Source organism: Mustela erminea, chromosome 13 (assembly GCF_009829155.1).
Source record: "Mustela erminea isolate mMusErm1 chromosome 13, mMusErm1.Pri, whole genome shotgun sequence".
Classification (NCBI taxonomy): domain Eukaryota; kingdom Metazoa; phylum Chordata; class Mammalia; order Carnivora; family Mustelidae; genus Mustela; species Mustela erminea.
The window spans coordinates 81,534,795-81,547,733 of record NC_045626.1 but is presented as its reverse complement, the minus strand read 5'-3'; the positions used below and the strand labels follow the sequence as shown (position 1 = coordinate 81,547,733).

At 48.8% G+C, this 12,939-nt stretch overlaps 1 protein-coding gene across 4 annotated transcripts in view; it reads right to left on the bottom strand.

Annotated features, from left to right (window-relative positions):
- TBX5 (T-box transcription factor 5) overlaps positions 1-12,939 on the bottom strand; it is a 62,916-nt gene that overhangs the window by 24,149 nt on the left and 25,828 nt on the right. For all 4 annotated transcript variants that reach the window (XR_004277921.1, XM_032309609.1, XM_032309610.1 and 1 more), the window contains one exon: positions 2,342-2,568. Coding sequence is in view for 3 of the 4 variants with exons in the window: in XM_032309609.1 (XP_032165500.1) it covers positions 2,342-2,568 (227 nt within the window). In the remaining variant the exon portion in view is untranslated. The remainder of the gene's footprint in view (positions 1-2,341; positions 2,569-12,939) is intronic.

Genomic DNA, 12,939 nt, shown 5'->3' with positions numbered 1-12,939 from the left:
GCCTGAATTTAACTGATGGAACTCCCTAATTCAAACCTGGTGAGCTCTTAAGCAGTACATTTGACTTAGTCTCCAGACCAGTCTCTAGTGAAAGATGGCGTTTGTGGGATTATGGCTGATAAGCAAAGGTAACGAGGTCCGTCTACAATGGGACTCGGAGCTCAGGCAGAGCCTGCAGATGAGGCATGGGTTCAAATTCTACCTTCGGGAACCAACAGCCCATGATTTTTGCTTTCTGAGCCTCAGTTTCCCTGTTTGTAAAGTGGGTGAATAATAGCACCTAATCAGTAGTGTTGTTGAAAGGCTGGGGCACAGAACCTAGGCAGGGCTTCCCTTCAATGGGACATAGACCAGAAACTTCATGCAGGTACCTCGGCCCCAGGGGACATCCTTAACCCCTGGCTCCTGCCTGAAGAGGCGGGCATGTTTGCAGGCCTCTGGTCTCCAGCCCAGGCAGCAGTAGACACGCTGGGAGCTGGGCCAGGGGGCCTGTGGAGGTGATAATATTGTTCAGAACGTCAAGATTCAAGGAGCTTGGATAGGCTTCAGGTTAGGTCTGGAAACTCAGCCTCCCCTGGGTCAGCTCCCAGTCCCAGGCTTGAACCAAGGACAGCCCTTCCCTCCTTCAAAATGGGAGATGGGTAAATGTCAAATGGTCAGACTGTGTTACTTTCCTCAAGTAACCTCAGCCCCGAGAAGACTGCCGCAGGATCCGTGTCCATCAGTTCTTATGAGCTGACTTAGAAAATAAAGACAAAGATGAAGAAGAAGAGGGAGAAGGAGGAGGAGGAGGAGGAAGAGGAGGAAGAAGAGGAAGACAAGGGCTAGGAGGGATGAAGGGAGGGGAGGAGAGAAGGAAGAAGCGGTCACTGTTTCAGACACTGGGCACAGGACTTCTAAAGGCATCGAGCTGGCCACGGAGGCTGGGAGGTATGACAGGCCACTCTTATTTAAAGACTAAGATTTGGGCCTGCCGGAGCAAACCATGACCCAAACTGATTATTGGGTCAACCCTGTGCTAACTATGGCAAGCACCCTTTCATGACATCTTCACACCATGCCTAAGGCACAGGTGCAATCATGAGACCAAATCTACAGATTAGAAAAAAAAAAAAAAAAAAAAAAAAAAAGGCTTAGAGCAGTTAAGGAATTTGCCCCTAATCATAAAAATCTGCAAATGGCAAAGGTGGGATTCATCCCCATTGTACGTGGTCCCTGCCCGCCCCCCATATCTGCTTTCTCAAAACGTCACTCAGAAACAGCCCGCTCTTCCTCTGTGGAGGCTCTTCCTGGAGCCGTACCCGCCCCTCCCACAATCAGACCTGACAAATGCTGGGCGCTGGCTGGGTATCAGGTGCTCTCGGGAACTCAAGCACTGTTGACAAGGTGGGAAAATGAGGCACAGAGAGGCCAGGACGACTGGCTGAGGTCACCCAAGAAGCTGGTGGCAGAGTTGAGACCTGAGCCTGTGCCGTCGGGCCCTGTCGCCCACGCTGTCCTCCCCGTGCCGGTCTGCTGTTCACACAAGTGACTGTTCTATCAAGCCGAACTCAACTGCATCTGCTTCGACTCTAGCTCAAAAAATGTGCCACCAGAAATGTCCTTTGGTGTTACAGCCCTCGACTCAGATGACTTAGGAAAAGCCACCCATACTCATTTGGCAAAGAGGACAATGAAGGGTCTCAGACGGAATTTTAACTAAACTTAAAGACAAAATGCAAGAGAGAAAAGATCGGCTGGGATTTTCTTTTCCATTTTTTTTCTTTGATTTTGTTTTTGATCTGGAAAGGAGAGAAGAGCTCAGAATGCACCCACCTAAGAGAAACCCTAGCACATAAACCAAAGCACATCCAACTACAAGAAGGCTTCCTGCAGCCTAGCTTATAATACACCCAGAAATTCGAGAATCAGCCACCTTTGCCCACTCGTGGGAGTGAACACAAACTCCGCTTTCTCTTCAGCAACTAAAAAAAAGCACGAGGCAGCTCTACGTTCATGGAAAGATCATCTACAATGTATTCTTGAGCTTCAGAACCCAAGTTGCAAAACAGTCTAATATCAACTGTTAAAAGCAGAAACAACTATTTTTATGTGTCTCTGCACACATGCACACATGTGCATACGTGTGAACGCATTAAACAGGACTGAACGGTTTTCCCCAAGGAAGGGGCCCCAGAACTGAAGGAGACATGTCAAAGGAAGATCCTTTACTTTTACTGAACAGTTTGAATTTCTTACAATTTCCATGTATTTTTATATTGCTTACATTTTTCAAATACATAAGTGTACTTTTTTCCCCCGAGGAAAAGAAGGAAACACAGAAAAAGGTCGTCACACTCACCTTTCCTCTTGGTGCAATGGTAAATCTGACCGTGCTCCTGGGGCAGTGGGTATGGGTTGGGTGGGGGCAGGAGGTCCTGGGAGGGGCCAGACACACCATTCTCGCACTGGTACTGGGACCCCAAGTTGGATGAGGCAGAGAGAGCTCGAGGCTCACTGCTGAAAGGACTGTGGTTGGAGGCTACTTTTTGTCTTACTGTGCTCCTTGGAACCACGGGATATTCTTTACTGAAAGAGAGAAGATGGGTAATAACATTGATTAGTGCCCTGATACAGATCCCCCCCGCAGGCGGAACCAAAGGGTCAAAGAATCCACCAGAAATGTATCACAGGATAAGAAACAAAGGAGTCTTTGATGAGCACCGTGATCCAATTATACCCGAATGCACCGAATATGACAGACACACAGATTCACGCACTAATTTTTCATGCCTTATACATTAGGCAAGTAGGCTTATGAACAGTTCTATGTGCATGCCGAAAACCAAATGATCATCTCCCATGAAGAACCCCTCTTCACATGGCATTTTGAAATACTTCAACCTAATGTATATGTCTTTGAATTCCCTAATTCGAAAGCTAGAAGAGCTGAGTAGTCACTTAGACTGAACTTCTGGGTTTCCATCTTTAAGACAGGGCTAAGGGAGCACCTGGGTGGCTCAGTGGGTTAAAGCCTCTGCCTTCGGCTCAGGTCATGATCCCAGGGTCCTGGGATTGAGCCCCACATCGGGCTCTCTGCTCCGTGGGGAGCCTGCTTCCTCCTCTCTCTCTCTGCCTGCCTCTCTGCCTACTTGTGATCTCTGCCTATCAAATAAATAAATAAAATCTTAAATAAATAAATAAATAAAACAGGGCTGAGGTCTTTATCCAACCTTAGTGAAGAAGTCACTGACCACCTAGGATACTCAGGTATGATCCCCCGTTACCCTCATCTGGGGAGTTTGCTGCCCGTGCCTTCGAATTTCCTTTTGAGTGGCTGTATTTGTCACCACAGACATTAATATTTAACTTCTCCTCCATGCCTTGGTTTTCCCATCTGTGGAATAGGGCTAGTAAAAATCCCCAGTTCATAGCATTGCTGAGACAAGAAATGAATTAATACGTGTGAAAGACTGAACAGAGCAAGTGCTCCACAAAGGGGAAGCATCCTCATTACGCCATTATTTTGAGAGAGTGGGGGCAGAGAGAAAGAGAGGGTGAGAGAGGAAGAAAGGAAGAAGGAAGGGCAAAGACAAGGGAAACAGAGCACAGAGCATGGGATCTAAGATTAGGCAGATCCAGATTACGTCCCATCTCCATCACTTACAGACTGTGTGCCCTTCAGAGCCTCAGTGGTCTGAGTAGGTGAACCAAGCAGAATAAAACCCAGTCACGTCCTCTGAATAACATCCTCCCAAGGGCTCAACATGTGGTTCCTCACCCTTCTAGGAGACACCACCCACAGGTCCTTGCATTCAGCTTTCAGACCAGTATTCCCACTCTCTTCCTCATGAGGGCTAGGGGTCTGCAACGGAAACTTCCCTGGGAAGGAGGGAGGGGTGCTCAGCAGTCCCAGGACCCCCCACTGGAAGCCAGGTGAGTGGGAGGGTCAGAGTGGGAGTCTGTAGAGGACCTGGAAGGAGGGGTGGCTCCAAGACCAAAGGGAGAAGCGAGAGAAGCTTTCGCACACACACCTAAGAGGAGAATGGTCTGGCCTAGAGCACACGCTCATCCAGGCAGGGGAGGGGGCTGCCAAAGCAGAAATTGTGGGCAGGAGAATCACAGTTACACCGTGCAGGTGGTCGGAGGGGTGACCCAGCTCTTTTCTGGAAGGCAACGGGATAGCAGCCCCTTTCTTAAAATCACACAATACCCAGATGCAGCAATCCAATTACTATATATTTTCCTAAGAAGTTGTTCAAGTCGGGGCGCCTGGGTGGCTCCGTTGGTTAACTATCTGCCTTCAGCTCGGGTCATGGTCCCAGGATCCTGGGATCGAGCCCCACTCTTGCACTTTCATTCTCTCTCTCTCACTCTTGTTCTATCTCAAAAAAATAAAATCTTGAAAAAAAAAAAAAGTTGTCCAAGTCTGTGTGCAGGGACATAAGCATGAGGCTTCTCTCTGCAGCACTGTCTGTCATAGGGAAAAAACAAGAAACAGCCTAAACGCCTTCATGAATGAGTGGTTAAGTCAACTCTGACAGTGTGGAGAATGGAATATTATACAGGGTTCAAAAAGAATCTGAAGACTGTCCGTATAGCAGAAAGCCATGCAAGACGAACAAGGCAGGAGGACACGGAACAGTGTCTAACTTATGAAAATTACCAGGGCTCCCCTCAGGAACTGGGGATATGGGAAAAGTTTAAGGGCACTTACAATTTTGTGCAAAGCGGAGCCCTGTTTGGGTGAAAAGTAAAACAGAGATGAAGACGAAAATACTGGATGCCTGCGTGGCTCAGCTGGTTAAGCTACTGCCTTCAGCTCAGGTCATGATCCTGTAGTCCCAGGATCGAGTCCCACAGTGGGCTCCCAGCTCCATGGAGAGTCGGCTTCTCCCTCTGATCTTCTCCCCTCTCACCCTCTCTCTCTCTCATTCTCTCTTTCAAATAAATAAATAGATAATTTTTTTTTTTAAAGAGGAAGATATTCAAAGCCCTCCTCACGCTTCTCCCAAGAAGACTACTTGCAGGTGGGGGGTGGAGAACAGGACTTGAATCTGATCCCAAGTCACGTGGAAATGCAGAGAAGCTGCTACTTCCAGGAAATGCCCAGTCTTCATAAAACGCCCGGAAATGAGTCCTCGACCCAGCCCCCATGCCTGAAGCTGTAGCACACCCAGCCCAACATTCTCGCTAACCCAGTGAGCTCAGATAAAGCAGGTCTGTGAAATGAGGAAAATGCTAAGATGATGCGGAGAAACCGCAGCCTTCTACTCCGAGCACCCCCGCACACACACCAATACCTTCCCATCCCTGAAGAACCCACTGGACCCTGATTTCTATTCACATAGTTAAGAATCTGGATGTAGTGGAAAGAAGGAAGGTTCTGGATTTGGGAAGACATGTGTTCTCTAAAAGATCCGCCAGCTAACGCTGTGTGGCCTCAGATGAAGCACCCAACCTCTCTGAGCCTGACGAGACTGTTGAAAAGATCCCACCAGATGCCCTAGAAAATACCTGGCACTTGGTAGAAACTTTTGTCGCGCCTTCACAAAAATGACTCACGCTTTCAGCCCACAGAATTTCTCAGGGGAAGCAGTCCCATAGCCTGTCTCCTTGACTTGGGAGGTCTTTACTCAGGGGAAAACGGAAGGGTCTAAATTTGGATTTTTAAAATGACGTCTTTATTTTCACTAATCTTGAACTGAAATTGAGCGTTCCTTTCTGCTACAAATGTAGGCAACAAGCCATGGTTGCATTAGCAGTGGTAGCGACTGTCATCAACAAAAACGAAGTAATTTCATTTCCACCCAGCTGCTGCACATGCCTCAAGATACCATTTGTGCTTATCACGGCTTCAAAATTACAGTCCTTTAGGACCTGCTGCTAGATCCCGTTATTTAAGGCATGTAGGAAGCACGCGTAACTCCACATCGCCGTCGAAGAACATTTTGATGACTACATTTCAGGATCGCTGGTTTGCTTTTGGCCATCTATGCATTTAATAGGTTGCCTTTCACCATATTATTCTGAGACAGGGGACCCACAAGGTCCACCAGACCACCAGAGAGGCCCATGGCACCAAACCACCTAAGTAAGAACGTCTCCCTAGAAGAAATAACATATCAGCAAATCCTCAACTTAGTTGTGACTTTTGCCATAAACCTACTTTTTTTTTATGCCTTAAAAGTCCTCCTGAAATCAGGTCAGGTACCAAGAACATGACATCTAACATGGCATGAGGGCTGCTTCATTGGCCCTTTCCATCCTTTCTGAGACCCTATGAAATAGGTTTTGTCCCCACATTCCGGGATGAGGCCACCAAGGCCTTGGGAGGTCAAGCAGCTCGCCCGTGGTCCCAGAGCTAAAAGAGACACAATCAGGATTCTAACCGCTCCTCCTAGGCATGCTCCTGATGACTTTTTTTCCATTTCTAGGATGCAAATAAACCCGTAGAGGAGCAGGGGGCTCAGGGCCCACGATTCCTCTCCTGCTTTTCCCACACCTCGGTGGGCAACCATCTCCAGACCAGCCCCTGCCTGTCATGCAAAAGCACATCAGAGTAGCCAAGTAGGGCACACGGAGCGTCTGCCAAGTTTCCATGAGGCTACAGGGCCCTCACGACACCCGGGGGTCCCCCGGCGGAGCTTTCCTGTGGCATGTACCACCTCTGAACCAAAGCTGGAACTATCCTGAGCAGCCACACTACTCCAAATCTCCCCCTGGGGCCAGAAGTCTGAAAGGAATGAAGTTCACTTTACAGTCCTCTCTGTGGCTCCAGCTACGTAATGGAAAAAAAAAAAAAAAAAAAGAAGAAGAAGAAGGAGGAGGAGGAGGAGGAAAATTATAATAATAATAATAAAACATTATAAAAGTTGTCCAATCTGGCTGGCAATTCCATTTAGGTCTGCTTAGTTCCAGAACCAAGCTGCCGGAGCTCCAACAGGAAAGGGGAAATCTCTTTTAGTTTTATATTCTTAATGGGGACGGTTTTTTTTTTTTTTTAATTAAAGAAAACAACTCCCCCCGCCACCACCACAGAGGGGGAAAAATTGGCTGAGGGATTTTACAAGAGAATGTATCAATGGACTCCGCGGAATTCTCCCTTCCAGCGCTGCCAAATTGCAAAATTACTCTCTGGAAAGGCCAAATCCTGCTTTTGATTAGTAACACTCACAGAAGTGGGAAAGCCGTATTATCCCAATAACCACTGGTCCCTCGCAGCTTGTTTTTCCCCAGGGCGCTGGCAACGCCCTCCCCGCTGTCAATCAGGAGGAGCACGTCCCCAGGTCCATCGGACAGGTGTCAAAATGGGTGCGTGCAAGGGTGAAGTGTGTTCTCCACCAGCGCGGGGTTACAGAGGCAGAGGGAGGAGAACACGGCAATCACACGGGCTGTGGGCATCTTCTGGGCTCCCCGACCCGAGGAACACGACCCGTGGCCATGCGACCCTCTGTCGACCGCGCTTGCGAAGACAGACTCTGACCCTGCAGCTCGCGAGCATTAGCGAGGAATCCAGGGCACAAAGGAAGCAAAGGAAAAGTGGAGAAGCTCCTGCATGTCTGGGAAGAGAGGCGGCAACAGAGAGCTCTTTTTCTCAGACTAATTCCCATCCTTGTCCCCCACCTCCAACTCCTCCTCAGCCTTGGTCTCTGGTGCTTTCTCAACGCTCCAGCCCCTCTGCTGGTCGACTCACGCGCGTTCCCTCTGGGCAACCAGCACACTTCGTTGGCAGGGTTAGCGACACCTTAGAGGTAAAGACATTGTGGCTCAGAGAGGGTAAGCACCTGGCCCCAGATAGCACAGCTAAGAAAAGGATGAAGCTGAGCTTGGCCCTGGGTCAGCGCTATTCCCAAGTTCTTGCCAGCGAACTTCTACTCGGTCATAGGACGGCGCCTTCATACCGACAAGGAACACAGAGCAACAGGGAGACAGAGCCACCCTGTTCTATAAGGCCGTCTGGTGCTGACGGCAGGACACGGGCTGCATGGGCAACGTCAAGGGCTACTGGTCAATCTGTCCGTCCTACCATCTGAGCCATTTTTAGGTTACCGGGATGTCCCAAGCCACCGCTGTCTCTGCCGTTGGCCGCATCCCTGCTGATGCTAGCCAGGGCCCCCAGCACCTCGGCTCTGCCCGGGCTGTCGCAGCCCGCAGACTGGCTTCTCCCCGTCTCGGGCCCCCTCTCACGTTCTGTTCCACGTGAGCGAGTGCAGTGAATGACGCCATTGTCGCCGGGTCTGGGTTGTAAAACATTACAAGGGAACACTGAGATCCACGGCCAAACTGCCCGCCGCCAGCTAACGAACGCCCCCAAGAACGTTTTCCACTGCTGCCGACTGAATCGGTCTTTTCACGGGAGCAGGTGGCAGGGGCGCCGGGGTGCTGGGGTGGGGGGCGCGGGGCAGGGGGGCGGCGGCTCGCTCGAGGACGGGCAGCCTCTCTCAAACGACTGACCGAGCGGGGCAGGGCTGGGACTCAGGATCCCCGTCCTCCTGGAGCGAGTTCCTCCTCTGGCTAGTACCCTGATCTGCGACTAAAATTCAGAAAGGGGCCCCATCATCCCACAAGAGCACTCACGACTAACTTTCTAATTCGCTCGGGGACGCTGCTCTGATCTAGCGTGGCGGGATGCCTGGGCAGGACTGAGCTCGGGACAGATCCTCATTGCTGCCTCTTTCCTGTCTACGGTGCTTTACGGGTCGCTCTAGGACTCAGTTCCCCGGCAGCCCACAAAACTGGAGAAGGGCATGGTGAGAACGGGGCGCACAGAGAAGCCACATGCCTTTCCCCACGCGGATCCCACCAGGGCAGTAGGATTCAAGGAGCGCCAAGAAATTCCAGGATGCCTCCCTCTACGGTTTGAGCAGCACCCCACCCCCCACTTGCGGCAACTTTGGTCCGAGAGCCCGGGCTCCCTTGTTAAATCTCTAGGTAATTCACCATGCGGGTGGTTGTGTGGAGTGGGGCGTTTGAAGTCGGGCTGTGTGGACGTGCCTCACTTCGGTACCTGGCATCAAACCTGGCCACAGGGGAGCTGGCTCTGTTCCACCTTTCTCTGAGCCTCAGTCTTCTGTCTGTAAAATGGGAATGATAAGACTCACTGCCTCCCGGGGTTGTAAAACAATACAATGCGGGGAAAGATTTAGCATATATTGGGACACATGGCTCAGTGTGACACCAGCTTACAGATTGCCCAGGATTCTATTCGGAAGCAGAAGTTCTTACATCGCAAGGTCTCCAGATGGCCTATGAGCCCCCTTTTCCCCTCCCAAAATATTAGATAATTAGAACTTGTAAATTTTTCTAGGGAGAAGTCCACACTCATATCACCTACTCAATAAAGCCTTGAGCAACACGACAGGGGCAGCTCCAGAATCACGGAGAAAGCCCTGGGTCGTTGCACGGACCACAGATGAGGTCAACCTTGGCCTCAGTCTCTCCACTCACAGGAGGGGAATCATGAGGCCCACGTCTCACGTCCTTGTCGTGAGCCCCTAGAGCAAGAACTATGACGGGAAACGACAGACAGGAACTCGTCATTTTGGTTCTGTCTCCTAAAAGTAGCAATTTTAACAAGGTTAACCATGCCTCTGTCTTAGTAGTTTCTTTTTTGTTTGTTTGTTTTCATGATTTTGGAGGGAGGATGGGAAGGTAGAGAGGACTTTCCGAGGTTTGGCTGGGGTCTTTCTGGAGGACGGAAGACTGAAAGGGTCCAGATTAACAGACCTTTCTCGAATTGCTTCCTGTACCGAAGGGGATGGTCTTGAGGCCTTGGTTCTGCCCTGGGGGCTCCTCGGTCACACAGAAGAAAATCAAGCAGCTTCTGGTGACCTTTAGTTCAAATCACGACCTTGGCAAAGTCACCCCAAAGCAACCACCCTTGCAGGAATGCTAAACGGCCCACGTGCTAACGTAAAAATCGGTCCCTCCCCCTAAAAACAATAAAAGTAAATAATAATAATAATATATGATATTATTATAATATTCATAAAATATTTATAAATATTATAAAATATTTATTAAAATATAAAAATAATATAGAATATAAAATAATAAATAATAAAACAAAATAATAAAAAGATACATTATTTTATAATATAAAATATTTATAGATATTTATATATGTTATATATTATATACTACATATTTATAAAATATATTACATAAATATATACTTATAAAATATATTATATGTAAATATGTAAATATAAACATACTTATAAAATATTTATAAATATTTATAAAAATATAAAATATAGAATGTAAAGATAATAATAATAAATAAAACCTTGAAAAAAATAAATCTCCCCAGGAGAAAGAGGACTCACTGCAAGAGTTCATTTACACAAAATTCTGAACAGACAAAACTAACTTACAGTCAAAAGAAAAAAGGTTGAAACACGGATTGCTTCTGGTGGGGGGTGTGGAGGCAGGAATTAACTGGGGCGGGGCATGAGGGAAATGTCTGGGGTGAGGGAATGTTCTATATTATGACAGGGGCTTGGATTTTGTAGGAATGTGCATTTGTTAAAAAGTGAACGGTGCACTTAAGATTTGTGCATTTCACCGTATGTAATTTTACCTAAAACGGAGATTTGTGAGCAAAAATTGAATCTTAGTTCATGATACGCATGCGGAAGAACAGAGGAGTGGAATGGACTCATGTCTGCCACTCAGTATGAAACGCTTTAAGAAAATAAGATGGATGGAGGGATTAGAGAATGTCTGGTTGGATGGACAGACAGATGGATGGATGGGTCAGGGTTTGGATGGATGGACTAGGGGATGGATGGATGGATGGATGGGTGGATAATAGGGCAAATATACAGCAAAATATTAACTACAGAACCTAAGTAGTGGGTATGTGGGTATTCACTGTACAATTCTTCCATGTTTTCTACAGATCTTCCATTTTTCATAATAAAACATTGGGGGAGCACTGTAGGTACTTCTCATATTCAGCCAGGGTTGAGCACTTAGAGCAAAGGGTTATTTTTTAATAAAATAGTCCAGCACATGCATGAGATCTATTTCCAGATCTGTTTCACGCATTTACCTGAATGCCCTTGCTCATGCTGCAGAGCCAAGGGACTACCCAGGTACAAGCAGGGGACCCCTCCATCAGAAAACCTGTCAAAGGGTAGTTTCTGAGCCCTCCTTAGAGCCACCAATTCAGAACCTCTGAGAATGAAACCCAGAAATCTGCTTTTCTTAACAAGCTCCCCCTGCCCCCAGGTAATTTCAATGTCTGCCAAAGTCTGAGAAGCACTGCTTAAACGTGAGTGAGTGATTTGCCCACAGACACAGTCCCTGAAGAGCAGGTAGGTGCTGGGGCAGCGGGTGGGGGAGGGGAGGGTGGGGACAGTGTTGCAGACTAACAGGGGGAGTTAGTCTGTTAGCGGAGTTAGAGGGGAGGGGGAGGTCGGGGCAGAGGATGGGGGTGTGGGAGGGCTGTTCTGAGCCTCCATATCCTCAACAGACAACCTCGAGCCAAGGTGAGACCCCTGGGGACAAACCTCAATTTTGCAACTTAGGCTGGCTCAGCTTCCCAAACACAACCCCCTCTTGTTTTCCATAAATTCACACTTCTCTGGGGGAAGCCGTGTGGCTAGCCAAAAGCTCGGCAAGAAGCAGGGAGTTAATGCCATCTCCAGAATGTTGTCTTGGAAATCACTGCTCATTAACCGGGCATTCCGATTACCTTTAACCGCAAGCATGGGAATACAAGAGTGCGAAGCCATTTGAGAAGTGACCATTTGAGGTTAAGGAGCTGAACGTTAATTTAGAATCAGGAAGCCAGGCCCCGAGAAGGAGGGACGGTGCCAAGGGAAGGTTTTTAACCTTTCGGGAGCCCCAGAACCCTGAATCCCTTAAAATGGTTTGAAATTTTTGTCTATTTATATCTTGTGAGTTTTTCAGACAGTCCTTGGCTTTCATTGGACTTTCAATAGGGACCCTGATTAGGAAACCCAGCCCTTCTTGGAGGAAGAAGATGGAGGTCAATAAAAATCACTTAGAGGGGCGCCTGGGTGGCTCAGTGGGTTAAGCCTCTGCCTTTGGCTCAGGTCATGATCCCAGGATCCTGGGATCGAGCCCCAAATTGGGCTCTCTGCTCAGCGGGGTGCCTGCTTCCCCCTCTCTCCCTGCCTGCCTCTTTGCCTACTTGTGATCTCTCTGTCAAATAAATAAATAAAATCTTTTTAAAAATATTTTAAAAAATCACTTAGAGGCAGGTGAGTCTCTCCTCCTAAGAAACCAAGCTCACGGCCAGGATTCTTCCCCCTGACCAGCTGCGTGGCCCTGGCCACGTCACCCTGGCCTTTGGCTTCCCAAGGACATGGACCCCGTCTCAATGCCTGACATCAACCCGTCTGGGCCCGATGCTGGGCCAAGTGCTTCCATGCCTATGGGGACGGTGTTAAAATATGGGGACACACTCTGACTCTCCTTCTGTCTAGAGGAGGGATCCCTGTCCCTGGATTCGGTCCCCCCTTGGTTGAGTCCCATTCAACACCAGAATGCAGCAGAAGGGACACTACAGTTTCCAAGGGCTGGTGAACAGAGCCTCGCCGCTTCTTCCTGGTTGTCTTGGGGGCAGTCCACAGCCGTGGAAGGAGTTTGACTCCCCAGGGCCGGCCGTGTTGGCCAGGCCGGGTGCACATGCTCCAGGGGACAGCCCCACTGACAGCCCAGCCGAAAGCCAGCATGGAGCATGGGAGACAGCAGTGTCCCAGTCCGGACATCCAGCCTGGTGCCATCAGCTACCTGCCACCCCAGACAACACCGGAAGGCAGTCAGGGATGGCCCAGATGACCCCTTTCTAAGTTCCTGACCCACAAACCATAAACAAAATAAAAGTGTTTCGTGTTACCTCATGATTTGCCTTGCATACAGTGGCGACCAGTCAGAACTGAGGTCGTCTGCACTTCCGCGTCCCTTGAACGAGCCGTGGAGGCA